This window comes from Macrobrachium rosenbergii, chromosome 36 (genome assembly GCF_040412425.1).
Source record: "Macrobrachium rosenbergii isolate ZJJX-2024 chromosome 36, ASM4041242v1, whole genome shotgun sequence".
Taxonomy (NCBI): Eukaryota; Metazoa; Arthropoda; class Malacostraca; order Decapoda; family Palaemonidae; genus Macrobrachium; species Macrobrachium rosenbergii.
Window position 1 is genome coordinate 9,640,965 of NC_089776.1, and position 23,475 is coordinate 9,664,439.

At 35.5% G+C, this 23,475-nt stretch overlaps 1 protein-coding gene across 1 annotated transcript; it reads left to right on the top strand.

Annotated features, from left to right (window-relative positions):
• The first annotated feature begins 506 nt into the window (after positions 1-506).
• LOC136856609 (transcription factor Sox-8-like) lies at positions 507-22,362 on the top strand. Its single transcript, XM_067134535.1, is given in 10 exon segments — positions 507-652; positions 10,407-10,578; positions 16,757-16,934; positions 17,711-17,798; positions 18,852-18,913; positions 18,915-18,941; positions 19,705-19,818; positions 20,428-20,586; positions 21,006-21,294; positions 21,656-22,362. Coding segments are annotated over 9 exon segments (1,197 nt in total). The 5' UTR covers positions 507-652; positions 10,407-10,415; the 3' UTR covers positions 21,773-22,362.
• Positions 22,363-23,475: the final 1,113 nt, after the last annotated feature.

The following is a 23,475-nucleotide window of genomic DNA, read 5'->3' on the forward strand; positions in this document are numbered from 1 at the left end:
CCCTGCGTCTACAGACTCCGCCCTCCATCATCCATAGGCTCCTCCCCCTCCACTGTTACGCTTCGTGACACGACATCGAACCGATTCAAACGTTATGATGATGATGATGATGATTCTCGATTTGATTTCCCCCCTCCTCTCCCTTCCCCTCCCCTTTCGCCCGGGAGATCTCAGGCTTCCTCGGGGGGCGGGCGAAATCGTTTATGATCTCGAAACGGAGTTGATCGATGGCGAGACGACGAGATTTAGGGCCCACTACATCACTGGAGGAGGGAGGAGGATATTCTCTTGTCCTTCCCTCTTCTCCCTCCCCATCACACCCCCATAAGCCCTTCCCCCTGTAAGCCCCACCCTCATAAGCCCCTCCCCCTATAAGCCCCTCCCTCTCCCGGAAGCCCCACCCCCCTAGGATACAGAGAGAGAGATAGAGAAGCCCAGCAAGCGACACCTGGGCGACGGAGAGTGGGTATTGGGCGAGGGGTGTGGGCACGGGGTATGGGGTAAGGGGGTATGGAAAAGGCCCGGGTGTGACTCCACACAGGTTTTGGGGGACCCCCAACAAGAAGAGCGCCGCTCGTGTTTGCCAGACAGTAACACATTCTCCGCCGTAATCACCAGACAGAACCTTCCGTGTATTTCCGCAAACAGGAAGGTATTGAATCTCCCTTGTGTGTGAACCAGTGTTGTGTGAAGGCCCTTTTTGAAGCCTCTCTGCCTCTCTCTCTCTCTCTGCCTCGGCGTTCCTCCTCCTCCTCCTCCTCCTCCTCCTCCTCCTCCTCGAGGGAAAGACAATTCGCGCGTTCTGAGGCCGGCTGCTCAAAGAATCCCCTTGAAGCCAGAATTGGGGAAAAAGAACAGGACCGAAGGGATGCGAGCAGAGGAGGAAATTAAGTCAAGAGAAAATAGAAAAAAAAAAAAGGACGCAGAACGAACGCCATTTTTCAGGGCATTTGCTGCGGGTAAGATATCGTAAGAGATGTCGTTTGAGCTCTTTGTTCTTCTCTCTCTCTCTCTCTCTCTCTCTCTCAAATCCTCTTGCTTCTGCGCTATGATTGTGCGACAGACGACGATTTCCACGCGTTGTTGGAGATAACGCGACGCCATCAAAAGACAACTCTATCAATAGATGCCTTTGTTGAATCAACAGCGATTCCGCTGGTCATTAATTTCAACGGGGTTTGTGTATGTGTGTTGTTTTCCGGTGCATTACTGTGAACTTTGTGCGTGTGTTTGTTTACGGTGATGGCGGGGGGGGGGTGAGGAAGGGGTGAGGCGGGGGTGAAACGATCGCTAATGGCCATTATCCCCGAAAAGAAAGTCGTCTTTCAAACGAAAACGACTTTCGATTTTGCGGAGATAAATGACAAGCGTCCATCAGCCGGAGAAAGTCGCTAATCTCGCCTCTTCTTCAAGATAGATCGATTAGTTTTTTCTCCCCAATCTCTCTCTCTCTCTCTCTCTCTCTCTCTCTCTCTCTCTCTCTCTCTCTCTCTTTATCAATTATCTCTACGTCTCTTAATGGGCCTCGCATCCACGCGTGAACAAACCTAGCTTTATTTCTACATAACTGAGGCGCCTTTTGTGTTGGTGCGTGCTGCTCGCCGACGCTTCGTTGAGCACAAAACACAAAAGCAGATCTGAAAGATGGTATGAAATCCGCCTTTATCTGAGGTGTGGCTATTGATCAAATTATAAGTATATTGTAGGTGCGAGAATTCATTTTCCTCTTCTTCTTCTTCTTCTTCTTCTTCTTCTTCTTCTTCTTCTTCTTCTCCAGAAGTCAGTGAATACCTGCACCTGGGAGGGATAAATTAACCTGTAATGACCTGGGGGACATTTTCATTCATTTGTTGGGATGACCTGTTTAATGAGAATTTATTCGTTATCCGTCAAATTTATTATTAAAAATGATTGAGCAGTGTTTTTTTTTTTTGTGTGATTCTGATAGAGGAAAACAAACAGCTTTTGTCGTCCAGTGATTGAGAAGTGTTTTTTTCGTGATTTTGATTGAGAAAAACAAACCACTTCCGTCGTCCAATGACTGAGCAGTGGTTTTTTCGTGATTTTGATTGAGGAAAATAAACCGCTTTTGTCGTCCAGTGATTGAGAAGTGTTTTTTGTTTTTTCGTGATTTTGATTGAGAAAAACAACCACTTCTGTCGTCCAATGACTGAGCAGTGGTTTTTTCGTGATTCTGAATGAGAAAAACAAACCGCTTTTGTCGTCCAAAAAAAAAAAAAAAAAACGGTGTCCGCTAGGGACCTCGTTCGATAAATTTAGAGATTCTTCGAAATTCTAATTGCGGTTGCAATGCATTACTAACTCTAATACAATTCTCCTTGTATTTTAATCCTTTACTTATAAATTTTGTTGTTTATTTTTTAGTTTGTTAATTTATCTGCTTTGCTGATAACTGATCTCTTCTTTCTGTATTGCCCATTACCTTCTGGTACCTCTTTCGAATGAACACAATAATATTCTTTGGAAACTTGAATTTCAAGTCAGTGGCCCCCTTCAGTGGGGCTTGCTCCATATGAAGAGGGTTCATCTTCTAAATAATAATAATAATAATAATAATAATAATAATAATAATAATCTTCCAGGATTGAACTTCGATAATTGTTCCATCCAAATAATAATAATAATAATAATAATAATAATAATAATAATAATAATAATAATAATAATAATAATAATAATAATGAATAATAATTTATCTTTGGATGAATAATAATAATAATAATAATAATTCATCTTCTGAATAATAATAATAATAATAATAATAATAATAATAATAATAATAATAATAATAATAATGCAAAGTGATCATTTGTATATTAGAATATCCGAGACATGATTCAGCTGATTGTACCTTATAAAGTAAACTTTTTTTAATCGAATAGCGAAAAGAATTTTGCTTATTTCTATACTTGTTAACCCGAATGAACTAGGAGGGGATGTTTATATGAGGTTAAGCCAAATATATGAGAGATATTTGCTTTAAATCTTTTGTTCCCGCATATTCATTCATTTGCATATTCGTGCATTTGACTGCATGCGTGAGGATGCATACCGAAATATCGGTGTTATAAGTATACTGTATACCCACGTATTATGTGAATCGCGAACATTATGTATTATATATGTATATATATTTATTTATTTAATACGTATACACATATAAAATATATATATATATATATATATATATATATATATATATATATATATATCACCATTTTGCTTACTTGACGTAAACGAAAGTAATACAATTCTCTGATCGCTTTTATCGTTGCCCATGTGAAATATAAATATTAAGAAAATCGCCTTTATTCACCTGTTAAAATATTTTGAGCTAAAGTCGCGACCGGTGAGTGAATCAGGAACAATTTAATTGTTATTTAGGATGTGATAATTTTTTGGGGGGTGGTGGGCTAACCTGCATCATTCCAGAGAAATATAATTTTTTGATAGTTAACGAAAACCTTCAGACATTTTCAACAAAAGCAACTCAGTCAAATTATCGGAACCAAACTTTTTAATGAATGAAACGTACATTATAGTAATTTTCAAAGTTTATGTATCTCATGATACATAAAAATTTGTTTGAGCGCTATTACAAAGATACATATAATTTTACATTGCAGATATGTATATAAATATATATAAGAAGTCTTGAAAATATAAAATATGTATTGTATGTATATTTATATGTATTGTAAAAAGCAATTACGATAGAGGTTATTGTGGACGATAACTGGAAAAAAAACTAAATTAACCAATGGGATATTGTATTATGGTTTTACAATATTACAAAATTACATTTTATCGTGCATTGTAACGGTAAATTTCAAAATCGTTTGAATGAATATTTTTATCGATTTTACAAAGCATACAATTACTGTATGTCAGTGATTACCAAACGGTCACGTTATGTATTTATATATATATATATATATATTGTTCTAATGATCGTTGCTTCGTGATAGATATATATATATATATATATATATATATATATATATATATATATATATATATATATATATATATATATATATATATATATATATATATACATATATATATATATATATATACATATATATATATATACATATATATAATATATCTACAAGTCACGAAGCAACGACCATTAGAACAATTACCAACCTACTTAGATTGAAACATGTTCTCCGCTCACCTATCCCAGACAACAGGAAAAGCAACCGAAACCTTTCTTATGGGACAACCTTTAGGGAGAAACATCCTTCCTCAGGAATTTATTTGGCGTTTAATCGCGAGTTAAGACGCACGCGCCACGAGCGTACGAATCGGAGAGTGGCGCATTGTACGGAACCCACAGACGGAACGGGAAATATGGAGGATTGTGTTTAGATGTCGGCGCTACGGAAATTAAGAAAGAAAAATGGAAAAGAATGAAAATCTGGTTTGAACAATGAAGCCACTGTTTATAGGCGGAACGGAGTTAACATTTGTTAGTCTTAGGGGAAATTGCCCCCGAGCGCAAAAACTGCTCTTTGTAATTGGAATATGATTTTGAATGTACAATTTAAGCCTAATGCCAAGCGCTGGGAATCTACGAGGTCATTCAGCGCTGAAAGGGACACTTTGAATAAAAAGGTGTGAAAGGCTTAACAGAGAATATAAACGGAGGTACAGTAAAATGAATGAAAGGGCTTTGCAAAGAACCGTAAGTAATGCCTACGGTGCACCGCGTGAGGTGCACTGACGGCAATTTTGCGGCTAAACCTTCAGTTGGTGTCTCAAGAGTCTATCATCTCGTATCCTTCTTTTTGTTGATGATAAACTTTGCCTCAGTGCACCTCACGCGGTGCACTGTAGGCATTACTAAAGGTTCTTCGCAGCGTCCCTTCTGCCCCTAGCTGGAACCCCATTCATTCCTTTTACTGTACCTCCATTCATATTCAATTTCTTCCATCTTACTATCCAGCCTCTTATTCTCCATTTCCTGTCCCAGCGCTGAATGACCTCAAAGAACCCAGTGCTTGGCCTTTGGCCTAAACTCTATGTTTCATTTCATGATAAACTTTGCGCTGCATTAGCGGAAATTTGGAGCTCAAGCGCGCTCGTTAAAACGATCTCGCGCGTGCGCAAAACGAGGGCGACATCGGTTTGAAATCGTTATCGTAATGGTGGATATAGCGATAGTCTGCTTGAGAGGCGGCAGATTTTCTTATTAACTTAGTAACTTATTAACTTGTTAATTTAGTAACTTAGTAACTTATTAACTTAATAATTAACTTAGTAACTTATTAACTTAATGATTTAGTACATTAGTAACTTATTAACTTAATAATTAACTTAGTAACTTATTAACTTAATAATTTAGTAATTAGTAACTAATTAACTTAATAATTTAGTAACTTAGTAACTTATTAACTTACTAATTTAGTAACTTATTAACATATTAACTTACTAATTTAGTAACTTATTAACTTATTAACTTAAATAATTTAGTAACTTTAGCAACATATTAACTGATTAATTTAGAAACTTAATAACATATTAACTTATTAATTTAGAAATTTAGTAACTTATTAACTTATAAACTTATTAACATATTAACTTACTAATTTAGTAACTTAGTATCTTCTTAACTTATAACTTATCAAACTAATTGAAGAAGGCTTCATGCGGAAAGTCAAGTTGCAATATAGACAAAAAAAATCTGTATGTTGTGAATTTTCAATACTAATTTAGTAAAGAAAGAGTATATTTCTTTGCTTAAAGGATAATAAAAATATCAAAAATAGTTTACAGAAGAGTGAATGATTTGATCTAGTAAATGAAAATAAAGTGAATTCTACAAAATAGACAAAAAACATTAAATATTTTTTTTTTTATTTTGAATTAAACAACGAAATTTTCAACGGGAATCTTAACACCTCTCTCTCTCTCTCTCTCTCTCTCTCTCTCTCTCTCTCTCTCTCTTTCTCTCTTAAAAAAAAAATTTTATATCATTAATTTATTATTATTAAATTATTATTATTATTATTATTATTTTATTATTCAAAAGATGAGCCCCATTCTTATGGAACAAACGATAATAAAATAATAAAATAAAAATAAGTAAATTTAATAAATGAAAATATATATAATTCTATAAAATGGATTCCAAAAATTAGTAACCATTTCCTAATTCACATAGTGCATCCTGACATGTTTTTTCCATCTCTTTTGAAATTTAAACAAATAAAGTTATGAGCGCGTATGTTAATGTTAATGCCATTGCTTTCTGTTAATAATGTCCAAAAATAAGGTTCTTCGGTAATAGCGCATTTCAAAGTTTTCGGTCGGTCCAAGGGTGAGATTGAATGTTTGGTTAGAATATAATAAACTTTGATCAGAATGTATTTAAAAATTATCATTTATTTTTTTTGTCTATTATTTTCAAAAAAAGAAAACTGTTGTGCCTCATTCACTTTATTCTGTCCGAAGCCGCCTCAGATCAAAAGGGGGGCTGACTTGATATTCAAGTCATCAAACATATTGCAGCCCTCTAGCCTCAGTAGTTTCTATTTTATTTACTAAGATTAAAGTTAGCTAAGCGCTTCTTGCAACGATATAGGCCATATATATGCCGTGGTTAAAGTTTCATCGGCCGCGGCTCATGTGTGTATGTGTAGATCTATTTTCGGTGGCCTTGATTATGCGCTGTAGTGGCTGTACAGAAAACTCGATTGCGCCGAAGAAACTTCGGCTCATTAATTATTTGTTCATCATTCTGCCATCTTTCAGTAAAGCCTCAAAATGAGTTACTAATAGATAAAAGAAACTTTGTCTTAGTATAATATATTCTGTTGAGACTCGGTTAGAACCTCTGCGTAAAGTTCAAGCGGAGATGCAATGCATTACTACCCTGAAACAATTCACCTTGTATTTACTCATTTATTTATATTTTCATCTGTGAATCTCTTAATTTATTGATTTATCTTTTTTTTCTGATAACTGATCTCCAGTCTCTATATTTCCTATTATCTGCTGCAACTTCTTTCAAATGAACACCTAATATTCTTTGGATTCTCGTATTTTAAGTGATTGGCTCCTAGGTTTGTTTCCATATGAATAGGGTTCATCTTCTGAATAATAATAATAATAATAATAATAATAATAATAATAATAATAATAATAATAATAATAATAATAATAATTATCTGGAATAGCCTGAACATGCTTCTTATCTCTTGAGTGTTGCTGGAAGACTAAAATAACGCCTCATTCTTCAAAAAATTAAAATATATCGTTATTAATCTTTCACCCGACCTCGTTTACGAATCTTATGCGAAGGGTCACTGTGGGTATTTACGTGCAAATATTTCTGTCCGAATACCCGTGGGAATTATTGGCATAGACGGGCATTCGGGTAGACAAAGAGTGAGAGACAAGAATGGAATATTTGATTTATTTCTAATTTCCTTTACATCGACCCTATTTTGTTTTGTGGGAAAGTGTTGTCAATTCCCAGTTCTTGATTTTTTATTTGGCATCACTGGAAATTTTTGTGACCAAACAGGTTTTATGAAAAGATAAAATCGGTATAATATAATCATTCTGCCTATGGCCTAAAAAAGAATCTTTAAAAAAATCTGCTTATTTATTTTTATAGAATTAGGAATTGAGATAAACTATCGGTGAAACTATACTAAAATGATTTAGTTGCGTCGTTTATGAATTGAAAAAAACTCTATTTATTTATCAACATGGGAATAATGATAAACTAATGGCAAAACGGTACTAAAATGAATTTAAGTTATTTTTTTTTTTATCAAATTAGGAATTAAGATAAACTAAACTCTCTCTCTCTCTCTCTCTCTCTCTCTCTCTCTCTCTCTCTCTCTCTCTCTCTCTCTCTCTCTCTCTCTCAGCAGACTAGAAAACACGGTACAAAGCTTGAGAACTCCAAATGTTGAACTCCCAAGACTGAAAATTCCTTGTCGTGATCGTTTTTCCAACGATATTCCCTTTCTCAGTTGTTGTTAATTGAGCTGGCCTTATGCCAGCACGCGCCCTTGCTCCTGGAAAAGATCGTAAGGTCTTCCCGGGTTCACCCTGTTAAAATTTCTTGTTAAAATTAATATTATTAGCTTCACCTTTGCTCGGTAATCGCTGCTAACTTACGGTTCTATGGGTAGTGAGTGCCCATTTTCTTTGACAGTTTTGTCTGTCGTTACAGAAAACGGGAAGAAAATCTCAATATCACGGTTGATAACTTAAGGATCAGGAAGAAATATATAAGGAAAACCTTGGCAATATATAATTGATTATAATTAACATAATAGCTATATAGATATTAAAGGAAATAATATTTGATACTGGAAAAGAAAGCCCAAGAGACTCACTGATGGTAGATTCAGATATAGATTCCATCGTATTGGAAAGAGAGAGAGAGAGAGAGAGAGAGAGAGAGAGAGAGAGAGAGAGAGAGAGAGAGAGAGAGAGTAAAATCTATGAGCTTCACTTCCCCGGAGGCTGAATAGCAGATGCTATTCAGTGGTACATTGTTTTTACAGGAATTATAATGATAGTTATCATGTTGACCGCACTTCTCCTATTACTATCACTGTGATTATTATTATTATTATTATTATTATTATTATTATTATTATTATTATTATTATTATTATTATTATTATTATTATTATTATTCCTTGTATTGTTATTTATTGTTGGGGAATTTTTATATTTTATCGGTATTGTCAAGTTCTGAACCCTCAATATTTTTTTTTCTATTGATAAAAGTTGTTTTTCTCCAGGAGAACGACAATATCGTCGCCTCTGACCAGAGGATTTGCGACGTAAATTTAACAAATCGAACGAAACCGAGAACACATTGGCTCGTAGCGAAGTTTTCAGTTGCGATATTAGGGCTTAGAACACTGAAAGGAAAACTAATAAAAAGAGTGAAATTTTTACAAAGTATTCTGAATGTGGTTTCATATTGGTTCTTTAGGAAATTATATTGAGGTATCACACACACACAGACACACACACACACACATATATATATATATATATATATATATATATATATATATATATATATATATATATATATATATAATATCCCTCTCTCTCTCTATAATATCTCTCTCTGTCTGTATATATATTTATAAGCATATATATATATATATATCTCTATATATATATATATATATATATATATGTATATATATATATATATATATATATACATACAGATATATACACATACAGAGAGAAGAGAGAAGAGAAGAAAGAGAGAGAGAGAGAGAGACCGACAACCGCCGCACAATACTTTCTTTTAACCGATGGAAATCATTATGTGTAACACGAGGAACGCTATGAGGCCGGCAAGACATGGTCTCTCTCTCTCTCTCTCTCTCTCTCTCTCTCTCTCTTCTCTCTCTCTCAGTTGCCCAGAATGATTACAGAGGGAAAGCAGTTCCGAGTCCTTCGGAGCTTTTTTAAGGACACACAGGCATCCTACGAGGGATAAACTGCCTGCGTGTGATGTATACTTATGTATACATGCTTTGTATACAAAAACGATCACTCACAACACTCACACACACACTCACAAACATACACACACTCACATGCAACTTTGTTATTATATGTTTTCGTTGTGAATATACGAAATATATATATATATATATATATATATATATATATATATATATGTGTGTGTGTGTATGTGTGTGTTTGTGTATGTGTGTATATGTGTATTTGTAGATATATATGTATATATATCTATATATATATATATATATATATATATATATACATATACACTATATATATATATATATATATATATATACATATATATATATATATATATATATATATATATATATATAAAAAGTACATACACACATATACTGTATATATATATATATATAGATTTATATATACCTTTTAAATATTGCTATCCTATTTAACTAAAATAAAATAAAATAAAATAAAATTAATATATAGATTTAAAAGACACTTTTAAATATTAATCATCCTTTTATGATAAAATAAAATTAAATTCATTCATCCCAAAGACACTTTTTATTAAAATTCATCTTTTATAATAATTATATTTAGCATATTCATTCAGTCCAGTAATTTCATTAAGATTCATCTTTAATGATAATTATATTTAGCATATTCATTCATCCCAGCAATTTCATTAAGATTCATCTTTTATGATAATTATATTTAGCATATTCATTCATCCCAGCAATTTCATTAAGATTCATCTTTTATGATAATCATATTTAGCATATTCATTCATCCCAGCAATTTCATTAGGATTCACCTTTTATGATAATTATATTCAGCATAATCATTAATTCCAGTTATTTCAAATATTCCTTCTCTTCATCACCCAACAGCAATCCAATATGGCGTCTGAAAGCTCGACCCCCTCTTCGACGTCGACCTCCTCCTCCTCCTCCTCCTCGACGAAGAACAGCAGCAGCAACAGCAGCAATAACAGCAATAGTAACAGCAGCAACAGCAAGAAGGACGGCAACCTCGAGGACGCTGTATCCAAACTGCTCGAAGGTGAGAGTCTTCCAGTTACTGAAATATTTACTCGCTTCTTAATGCTTTCTATAAAAGAAAACTACTGAGGCTAGAGGGCTGCAAATCGGTGTGTTGATCATCCACCCTCCAATCATCAAACATACCAAATTGCAGCCTTCTAGCCTCAGTAGTTTTCATTTTATTTAAGGTTAAAGTTAGACATGATCGTGCTTCTGGCAACGATGTAGGATAGGCCACCACCGGGCAGTGATTAAAGTTTCACGGGCCGCGGCTCATACAGCATTGCACCAAGACCACCGAAAGATAGATCTATTTTCGGTGGCCTTGATTATACGCCGTAGCGGCTGTACAGAAAACTCGATTGCGCCGAAAAACTTCGGCACGGTTTTAGCTTGTTTCTTATTTTTGACTCATTACGCCTCACATTAGACTCATATGGTCAGTTGCAAGCAGGAAAGGCTTCAGATAGGGAGGACCCATATCTGAAATTACCAAGGACCCATAGTCAAAATGGCCTTCATTATTTTTTGACGCTTTTCTCCCGATCAAATGAGGCATCTTCCTCCTCCTGTGTACCTGAGAATGAATAATTTTTTGTCTCCTCTCCCTAATCATGTATACCTGAACGTGAGTGTTTTTTCATGTTTTATTTATTTTTATCCTTCCTTTGAATACTGTATATTATGTCTTGGTAATTCTTCGAGGTCATCTTTCAATGTGTTGTACTCCAATATGTGTTCCTTCCGATTCTGTTTCTTAAACCCTAACCCATTTTTCATCTACTTTTGTCTTTCTAGGGTACTCCTAATTTCTTCTTATTAAACACATATCTTTATATATATATATATATATATATATATATATATATATATATATATATATATATATATATATATATATATATATATATATATATGATGAACAGTATGCAGATAGATATGTGTGTGTTTATTTCGAATTGAAAACACACAAGACAAACTTTTCCTTCAAATTTCTCACTAAACATACATACATACATACATACATACATACATACATACATACATACATACATACATACATACATACATACATACATACAGCTGCAACGAAAAAGAGAACTTCAGGAAATAAGCGAATAATTTCCTCTCTCAGAACCAAATCAACGGGAGAAGTTCACCTCGAGAAGAAACCGGTAAATTGAACATGTGTTGGCCAATTGGACGCCTCATGTAAACGCCTCACATTTTAGACCTCCCCTTCCCCTCCCCCACCCCCACCCCAAAAAGCTTTGAACACGATGCCACAGTTTCTTTGATCTTCGCCGCCGCGCGATGCTTTTTTTTTTTTTTTTTAGAAAAAGCTTGTCTCATAGCCCTCTCATCATACTACGAGCCACCCCGATTTAGCATTGTCACGGAGATCATAAATGTTTATAAACAAATCAGTGTCTTCATCTTTTTTATTACGTAGTTCAAAAGGTCCTTTGTGCTTATAAATACCCTCTGAATACGACTCAGGAAATTGGGTATGATTCCTAATTGATTTTCCGACCCCCAATTACAAATTTTTTTTTTTTTTTTTTCTTGGACAAATGTAATTCAGATTTCAATTACAGATTTTAATTTTTTTGGGCAGATGTCATTAGATTTCATCTAAGATTTTTTTGGACAAGTGTCATTAGATTTCAATTACAAATTTTTATTTAATTTTTTTTTTTTTTGGACATGTCATTAGATTTCAGTTACACAGGCGTTTTTTTAAATTACAATTTTTTCTTTTCAGTTTTCTGTAAGAAAACTATTGGTGTCTGTTTCCGTGCTTTTTCTGTACAATTTTTTCTGTCCGTGCTTTTTTTCAGTCCGTACTTTTTCTGTCCGTATTTTCTGTTGGTATTTTTCTTTTTCTGTCCTACCTTTTTCTGTCCGTGCTTTTTCTGTCCGTACTTTTTGTCCGTACTTTTTCTGTCCGTGATTTTTCTGTCCGTACTTTTTCTGTCCTCACTTTTTCTGTCCGTACTTTTTCTGCCCGTACTTTTTCTGTCCGTCCGTGTTTTTTCTGTCCGTATTTTTTTCTATTTTCCCGTTATTTTTCTGTCCTCACTTTTTCCCGTACTTTTTCTGTCCGCCCTCAGATCTTAAAAACTACCGAGGCCAGAGGGCTGCAAATTGGCATGTTGATCATCCACCCTCCAGTCATCAAACATACCAAATTGCAGCCCTCTAGCCTCACTAGTTTTTATTTTATTCAAAGTTAAAGTTAGCCATAATCGTGCTTCTGGCAACGATATAGAATAGGCCACCACCGGGCCGTGATTAAAGTTTCACGGGCCGCGGCTCATGCAGCACTATGCCAAGACCACCGAAAGATAGTTCTATTTTCGGTGGCCTCGATTATATACTCCGTAGCGGCTGTACAGAAAACTCGATTGCGCCGAGGAAACAGATGTCATAAACTGCCGGGCGTAACCGGTGCATGTTTATCCTAAGCGATCTAAAAATGACGTCGTTCTGACAGCCGAGGCGACGACTTTCATTAGCGACTTCTCAGCGACTTTTTTCGGCGATACCTTTTCAAATATCTGAGTGTTGCATTGATTATGCGACTTGGCACCTAATCACAGGCTCTTTATGACTTGTTTTGGCACCCAGAGCTGTGATGTGAGGTATGAGAATAACGCATGCGCTTGATATTTATATACATACATACACACACACAAACACACGCACACACACATACACACACAGTATATATATATATATATATATATATATATATATATATATATATATATATATATATATATATATATATATATATAAATATGTATTATTATTATTATTATTATTAATTATTATTATTATTATTATTATTATTATTATTATTATTCAGATAATAACCCCCTATTCTTACAGAACACGCCCACCACAGCGGCCACTGATTTGAAATTCAAGCTTCCAAAGAACATTATTATTATTATTATTATTATTATTATTATTATTATTATTATTATTATTATTATTATTACTATTATTATTCAGATAATAAACCCCTATTCTTACAGAACAAGCCCACAGGGGCCACTGACTTGAAATTCAAGCTTCCAAAGAATATTATTATTATTATTATTATTATTATTATTATTATTATTATTATTATTATTCAGATGATAAACCCCAATTCTTACAGAACAAGCCTACCAAAGGGGCCACTGACTTGAAATTCAAGCTTCCAAAAAATATTATTATTATTATTATTATTATTATTATTATTATTATTATTATTATTATTATTATTCAGATGATGAACCTCTATTCGTACACAACAAGAGTTTTCTGTAGAGCGTATAATGCTAAATGAAACTCTCAGCCACGGCCCGTGAAACTCTCAGCCGCGGCCCATGAACCTTTCAGCCACGGCCCGGTGGTGGCCTATGTTGTTGGCACAATAGCGTTGCCAGACGCTCGACCTTAGCTAACTGTAACCTTAATTCAAATCAAAACTACTGAGGCTAGAGGGCTGCAATTTGGTATGTTTGATGATTGGAGGGTGGATGACCAACATAACAATTTGCAGCCCTCTAGCCTCAGTGATTTTTAAGATCTGAGGGCGGACAGAAAAAGTGCGGACGGACAGACAAAGCCATCTCAGCAGTTTTCTTTTACAGAAAGCTAAAATGCTAAGCTTTACTGTCCATTAGTGTGCGTGATTTCATTTTAACTTAAACTCGGCTATGTGATTGTTTATTTCAAACTCGGCTATGTGATTGTTTATTTCCATTCACCTTGAACGCTTGTAACTGTGCCTCCTGCCGTGATTCATAGTTCTCTCTCTCTCTCTCTCTCTCTCTCTCTCTCTCTCTCTCTCTCTCTCTCTCTCTCTCTCTCTCTCTCCCTGCTTACAGTTGTTTAAATAAATCTTCGTTGCTTTAGTCATGTCTATTCCGTTACCAAGAAGAGTATCGTACGTATATTCGTACAAGTATGTATGAATGTGTTTATGTATGTATGTATTGTAGTATGTATCTTTTATGATTATACTATCATTAGATTATCATATTATGTGTAATAACAATGTTACATGCATATATGAATGCATTTATTTATGTATTATTGTATGTACTGTATGTATGCATTTATTTTGTATGTATGTAAATTTTTTTATTACACTATCATTAATTATCTTATTATGCGTAATAATAATGTTAGAGTTATCATTATGATAATTGTAATCATCACAGAAAAAGGACGTATTACTACATTTATAAGCCCGTGACGCCCCGCGCATGCGCCACGCCAAAACACCCGACAGCCCTTGAACTCATTCTCCCAAAACATTGTGGAGGTTAACATTTCCGGCAAAATACTTCGCGTAAACAAACCCGCTCCCTTCCTATACATAGATTCTATAGGATTCTCTATAGAATGTTTGAGCCGAGTTGCACCAGAGGTCTTGCGTTTGTTTGGTCAGCTCCTCCGCTGCCGCCCACCGCCCGCCGTTTCTCGTAGACCACCCACACGCCTCTACACCGGTGGTCCGCCCGTGACCTTTTCTTTGGAGCCCAGCTTTCGGCCGGCGCGGCGGCGCCCACCCCGCCTCCCAACTCCCCCTGCACCTGCCTGCTCACTCGAATGGTATCTAAGCTCGTCCTGATTCATCGTTGAATAATTGTAGCTTAGTTTCGATATTCTAGATGAATCAAGTATTTCTCTGAGAAGAAAATGTTTTTGTATGTATGTATGTATGTATGTATGTATGTATGTATGTATGTATGTATGTATGTATGTATGTATGTATGTATGTATAATATATACAGTATATGTATGTATGTATGTATGTATGTATGTATGTATGTATGTATGTATGTATTATTTACATATATATGTATATATACATATATATGTATATATATATGTATATATATATGCATATATATGTATGTATATAGAATCTTTTGGTCACTTTTTACCAGATACGTATGTAATTATAATAACCACAATGACCTCATAACTTATCGAATTCTTCACACTTCTTGGATACAAAGCCTGAGACCCAAATGCAAGAATCTGAAGAAATTCTGACGTCCGCAGCAAGATTCGAACCCGCATTCGGAGAGTCAGTAGTCAGGTCGGTATCGTGACCTCGTTCTTATACTCAGGATGCGGGTTCGAATCTTGCTGTGGACGTCAGAATTCATCATATTCTTGCACTTGGATCTCAGGCTCTGTATCCAAAAAGTGTGAAGATTTCGACAAGTTAAGAGGCCATTGTATAATTACAATTACATACATGTGCATGTAAACAGGTATATATATATAGGGTACCCTACACCTGCGAGCACAGGTGCCACAAATGTCACTTGTTGTCGTTATCACACAACAGCAATATTTCGCAGGTGTATCTTTGATTGAATTCCTGAAGTATCAATATACCCTATCAGGCAATTTTCTTGTTATCTTCAGGCAATTTTCGGCGAATGTTAATTGCTTGATTGGACCATATTTTTCAGTATCATTTAGCTAGTGTATGTTCTTTGTCACAAAATTTATCAATGTCTTTTATTGCTATTCGGTAGCATCACTCAATGCATTTATTATTTTGCCAGTATCATGAAAATGGCTCATCTATTTTTTTATAGTCATGATATTATTTACATTTGCTGGCTGAATGACGAGTGCATTACTGTATGATTTTATTAATAACTGATGAATATTAATGAATATCACTCGAGTGAACGTTTTCAGAGGTGACTTTTAACAGTTCTCAAGTTGTTTCCCAGAATAATGTTCGCAAATTGCTTTATCCCTCATCATTTGCAAACCATTGCCTGCCACAAATCCTTAGTTGGCACCGTAAGCAAATCATCTATTACACATTCAAAGGTAATAGATTTTCTGTTTTCTTTTGATTTGATTCTCACACCTATCAGAGATGCCATGATGCTATTTTTATCTATTTACAGGAATATTTATAAGAATAACTTCCTAAGTAGATGTTTCCTAGGTAGACAATTGACTCCCGCTGATAAGAAATCTCGTTTCTTTATTAGTGAATGTATACGAGTATATATTTATATGTATAATATACATATATATAATGTATATATACATATATATATACATACATTATATATATATGTATATACTGTATATATATATATACTCGTCATTTTCCGTCTGCTAACTTATCTCTCTTTAACCGCCCCCCACCCCCACAGGATACGACTGGACAATGCTACCCATGACCCAGAAGTCCTCGCTTAAGCACCGTGCCCACATCAAGCGACCCATGAATGCCTTCATGGTATGGGCACAAGCTGCCCGGAGGCGCCTCGCTGACCAATACCCTCAGCTCCACAATGCGGAGCTGTCTAAGACGCTTGGGAAAGTGTGGAGGTAAAATGCTTCCGTCATTTAGTTGCAGTAGAATGCTTTCGTCATTTAGTTGTAGTAAAATGCTTTCGTCATTTAGTTGTAGTAAAATGCTTTCGTCATTTAGTTGTACTAAAATGCTTTCGTCATTTAGTTGTAGTAAAATGCTTCCGTCATTTAGTTGTAGTCGAATGCTTTCGTCATTTAGTTGTAGTAAAATGCTTTCGTCATTTAGTTGTAGTAGAATGCTTTCGTCATTTCGTTGTAGTAGAATGCTTTCGTCATTTAGCTGTAGTAAAATGCTTCCGTCATTTAGTTGTAGTAAAACTCTTCCGTCATTTAGTTGCGATAACGCTTCCGTCATTTAGCTGTAGTAAAACGCTTCCGTCACTCAGTTGTAGTAAAACACTTCCACCATTTAGTAGTAATAATAGTAGTAGTAGTAGTTGAAGAGATTTGCCTTTGAAACGGCTCCCCTCGCTCGTTCTATTTTGCCTTTGGTTTTGTGATGATTTTAGAATATCAGTCTCATGCCTAGTCGCTTTCCTTTGTGGCTAAAAACCAACTCTTCTTTATTTCTTTTCCTTGTTTTTTATCGAGCCGGGGCTAAGAAAAGGTATAAAATTGCGCCTTCCATTAGAATCTTTGTTTTGAAAAGAAAATACGTCAATTGTGTCCCATTGGGATCTTGTCTTTGCCCTTAAAAAAAAAAAAACACTCCACTCTAAAAGTAATGATAATGATAATATTGTCTAATTTCAAATTATCCTCCATAAATAATATAATTTCAATGATTCCAGGGTCCTTAGTGACGAGGAGAAACTGCCGTTTATCGAGGAGGCTGAAAGGTTAAGGTCACAGCACAAGAAAGACCATCCCGATTACAAGGTAAGCATCTCTCTCTCTCTCTCTCTCTCTCTCTCTCTCTCTCTCTCTCTCTCTCTCTCTCTCTCTCTCATTGCATCAGCAATGGAAAAAACTAGTACATACGTTGCTTGCCCGTAGATAGTATAAATGTACATACGTGCATTCATATATATATATATATATATATATATATATATATATATATATATATATATATATATATATATATATATATATATATATATATATATAATATATATATATATATATATATATATATATATATATATATATATATATATATATATATAATTTACATTAATCATTTGCATAAACAAGGAGCGTATTGTTTTAATGGTTAGGAATATAGGCATAGTTCATATCATAAAAAACAGGAACTTGGGTACTTTTTGATTATATATATTTATACATATATACACATATATAATGTATATATACAGTATATAATATATATATATAAATCAAATTTCAAGTCTGAATTCATGTTGGTATAAAGTTTTTGATGCGAGAGAGAGAGAGAGAGAGAGAGAGAGAGAGAGAGAGAGAGAGAGAGAGAGAGAGAGAGAGAGAGAGATCAAGTAGATAATTTGGTAATCAATAAGAAAGTTAAATCAATATCAACCGTATTTTGAGCGTACTATGAACTTGTAAAAAAACAGATAATTGTTTTACTTTGCTACTATTACTATTACTATTATTATTATTATTATTATTATTATTATTATTATTATTATTATTATTATTATTATTATTATTATTACTCTGAAGATGGACCCCGATTCAATTTGACAAGCCCACAGGGACTCGAATTCAAGCTTACAAGGACTATGGTGTCCATCTGAATGAAATTACGGGAGGTAACAGGCTTTACCGAAAGAAGGAATCGCTTATTAGATAAAAAAAAAAAAACATAAATTAATAAATAAACAGATAAATTTCAGCTAAAGAGACATCTACACTTGATGCTCTGATAATATAGCAAAGAGATTCCATTTCCAATTTATTTATTTATTTATTTAATTTTTTTTTTTTTTTTTTTTGTATTTTCTGCAGTACCAGCCCCGTCGACGTAAACCACCCAAAACGCTCAGTACTCTGATGGAGACCGACCCCTCTGCCTCTATGTCCTTACCGAGTTCAAGGGTAGGAAAATAATCTGTGTTCAGTTCCGTTCTTTTTACTGCGCCTCCTCTCATATTCCCTTTCTTCCATCTTGCTTTCCCCAACCCTCTCCTAACAATTGATTCACGGTGCAACTGCTTTGAGGTTTTCCTCCTGTTACGCCTTTTAAGCCTTTTACTGTCGATTTCCGTTTCAGCGCTGAATGACCTCATAGGTTCCAGTGCTTGGCCTTTGGCCTAAATTCTATATTCACTTCAGTTCAACAGTTGTTGCATTCTTTTGAAATGTAATGACCTTTTTTTGAAAAAATTAAGGGAACTGTTTATTTTATCCTTTATCCTCATTCAGGATATTCCTATGATAGGGGTCTATATGTGGCGTTTTCTTAAATTTAGTAGTGTCATTAAGTTTAGCTAACATTTTATCAATGTAATCCTCTCTGTTTTGAATGATTACACCATTTCCTATATGTCAGGTTTGCTAATGATCAGGGAATTATTCTCTCCTAAATTTCTTCAGCAAATTGATATCATCCTTAGTAAAAAAAATCGGGCGCATGATAGACTTGAAATTACAGAAAAATTTCTGAGCATCTAATTCCATTCCATTCCAATCTCTTGAAATATTGCTTTCCTTGTAAGGGTATAATATCTTTTCACAGTTTAAAATCTAATCAAACATCAGGAGTACTAGACTAAATGCGATGTCCTTGTAGCTAAGATATTCCACCTCAGTCTTCCAAAAGGAGCAGATTGTTCCAACATTATTCTGTTGCTCTTTGCAGCGGTTTGATGGGAGGCGCTGGTACATACTGTCCTGGCATGGGTATGGGCCTTCCTTCGCCTCATACTGCGCCCCCAACGCCCCCCAAGACCCCACAACACCAGCATAACCCCAGGTGAGGAGAGTAAAGCTAAATAATCTTATTTTTCTGAATGCTCACTTCAAAGGTAGGATATGTTGTCACGACCAGGAGAAGACCAGGCACTTGTATAATGTTCAGACGTTGAGCACCAGGTTTCATATAACAAACAGAAATCATCACATCTGATCATCTCATATGTGTATGGTTAGAGAAGTGCAGCAGAGGTAAATGTTGAGGTAACAAAAGTGATTAAGGGTAGGAAAGCTCAAGATGTTTGTAAAGTATCTTCAGTATTAAATTTCAAAGCTGTTGGCAGGCAAGGAAAGGACCCCTTTACCATCCACATGAGTTTGGTAGGAATGGATACACTTTGTGGTGTAATTTCGAAGTCATGCATATCAAGAGCTTAAGATAGTAGGATTCCTTAAAAAACAAAAAACAAAAAAATGCCTATCCAGTACAATACAAATAATCTAGATTCAGCGTCATGAGATCAGGAACTTGCTGAAACATTCTCATACAATTAAACTGTATTTATCCAGAGTCGTTCATATGCTGCTCAGATGCCTGAAACATCGAGATGTAGTACATGATATTTCTATCAGTTGATGTCTCACACACGCAATTTTTCTTCCTAACCAGGGCCACCTCATCCTCTGGCTCGGCAAGTAGCCTGAGTGAATCTGGCGGAAGGAGTGACTGCAGTTTTGGTAAATCTTCTGTCTACAGCCGTGACCCTCATTCGGTTCACGCGCACCCGCATTTTCCAGGACTGGACGCATCCAAGGCTCAACTCTTCAGGTACTGGACCATATCGTTTCTTGCTCTGAAATTATTCTAATTAAGACTGGTGTTTATAAAAGACTGAACTCTAGGGACTTCGGTTGATCCCTTTCCTTAATTGTTGCAGTTTTTCACTATTGCTGTTGCAAAGAAATGTGATCAAACCAACAGTAGATTAAGCTTAAGCAAAGATATTCTAGTCTTGTATAGACAAGGTAGAACTTTCAAGACAAAAGGAGTAAAGCGTTATATGCAATAATGACAGTGCTAACTCCGGAAGTGGTGATTCAATGGCAAATAGCAGTTTTCTCAGGGCGTTTGAACTAGTTAAGATTCAAACGTAGGAAGTAACGCTTTTAAATTTCCTAGCAACACCTCTGTTACTTCTTACACGTCTGGAATCTTTCAACACTCTTAAAACCTCTTCCGTCCACCAGCCAAGGCACCAGCAGCGGGAGTCACAACAGTGCAGTAGGCAACAGCAGCAGCAGCAACCAGTACGCAGATCCTTCCAGTCCAGGAACCAAGATGGAGGCTGCCATGGCCCTTCAGGCAGCAAGGAATAACTTTTCTGCATCATCCTCCTCAGTCGCTTTCTCCTCCTCGAACTCATCCCCTGGTTCAAGTGGTGCTTCTGCATCATCAGCAGCCTTCTTCAGGGATGATACTACAGCCAACATGGCAGCGAATCTCATGCGACCTGCGTTTGGCCAAGAGCTCTTCCAGGTATGTTTTTTAGGGTTCTGGTTTTGCTGGAACAGGGATATACTTGTTAGTATTGCTTCCATGAGCTCTTAGGGTCTTCCTCTTTTAGTTTTCATAAGTATAGAATTCATGTCATGGTCTGCAGCACCTAAAATCGTAGCCTTTTCTACCTTCACAGATCATCTATAACCCCGTCCTCAGTCTTGTAATTCTTTCTTAGAGAGTTAGACCTACTTTAAGATAGATTTTACAAATTTCACAAAAAACCTTAAATTTGCTATACCTATTTATCAAGTATACTGCTTAGATGGGACTAAATTCTACTGAAAAGTAAATTCCCAGTAGTGCTGCACAGGTTTAATGAGGTTCCCACTCCTTCCAGGGACACATGTTTGCAGGTTCAGCACACGCGCAGGGAGCAATGAATCTTCAGGGTGCACAGTCCTTTTACCACTACGGCGCGCAGGGCCTTCATCCCTATTACATGACACCTAGATAACCTAGTTGTCACACACTTGTTTGCTAGAATATAGACAGGTATTAGGCCTTTCTAAGGTATACTCTTAACAAATGTAACATTAATGCTGTAACTACCACGGGTTTTCAGAGGAGCAACCAATTCACCAAGGACCAGGGTTTCGTAACATTAATCAACCCTGTCCTCTGATAACTGTTTCCATTCAGAAATGCACACAGACTTGAGCAGAAGCTGAGATGGGTAACGAGGCCCATTGAACGTGAGTTTTAAGTAGGTTGTTATCTATTTTGGGGCGTCCATACCCTTGCTCCAGACAGTGTTAACAAAACTGAACATTAATACAAATATCTGCCGCTTTTTTAAACCTAACATGGATGACAGTAATGGAAAGCGTAGGGGAATGCAATGCAGAAGACCATCAGTTAACTCTTCGGAGATCTGTTGCCAGGTAAACAATGCTTCACTGAAACCAAAGTCATTCGGAGAAGGACTAAATACAAGATGTCTCCTTAACTGGAAAAGCTCTCTGACTTCTATTACCAAGAAGTTGATGACAACTCTCAGAATCATTAACCTCAATCGTGTCATGTCTAATAAATCTTAACCACTAGTACAGTGTTTCATTGCCATCCAAGGGGGTACACAGGCATTCACTGAACGTGCTGCAGATCAATCTCTCTGAAGAAGAATGTCTGAAAGTCGGTGGCCGGTAATTAAGTCACAGGAAAAAAGTCATAATTTTGACTAAGAAAAAAGTCGCAGAAAAAAAGTCACATTAATTTATGGTGGCTGGTAATAAAGTAACAAGGGAAAAATTTACAATACCTCTTGGGGGTCATTATCTTTATAATATTTACAGTCTTTTGTTTATGTTTATACGGAAATCCCCAACGGGCTTGTACTAAACACGTCGCAAAGCTGGAGACATTCCGGGTTAAAACCCTTGGGGGTCACTATCTACGAAAGATTATTGTGACTTTTTTCCTGTGATTTTTGTTCTGTGGCTCTTTTTCCTGTGACTTTTTCACCTGGATTCCTGAAATTCTGCTAATTCAAGAACTTAGTTTCCATGTCTAAAGCAGCTGTTGTCGATGTGTTAAGATGTTAATGAATAGGGTATGAGGCACACCTCCCAGACTTTATAGCAAAGAAGACAAGTGATCTGAAAGGAACAGGTGGCTGAAGAAGATTGTAAAGCAGTATCTAATTAAGTTACCTTAGGAATGAGGTACAAAATATACATGCACCCCTTTCAGGACTGCTTTAAATACTCTTATTTGATTTGTCAGAGAAGCATGTTCACTAATTTAAGCACTAAAAGTGTCTTCAAGATACTGAGTTTGTACCTGTCCACACAGCCCATCTCAAGAGCAGAGTCAGGAAAACGCTACTCAGCCCATCAACATTTATTATTATTATTATTATTATTATTATTATTATTATTATTATTATTATTATTATTATTATATTAACGATTGTCTTCCAATCAAAATACTAACTGTTTATTCATACCATCATTCAGTGCACATCACGTGGTGCACTGTAGGCATTACTTAAAGGATGTTGGTATCGTCTCTTCGTCCCCCTTCCTTTCATCCATCTTGCTGTCCAACCACTCTAACGCCCCTCTTCCACTCTGTAGCCAGTTGTTCGTCAATCGATCAATCAATTCGAGCTGTTCCCAGTAGGAAAAATATTGCATCAGAAATTTTAAAATGTTTTGT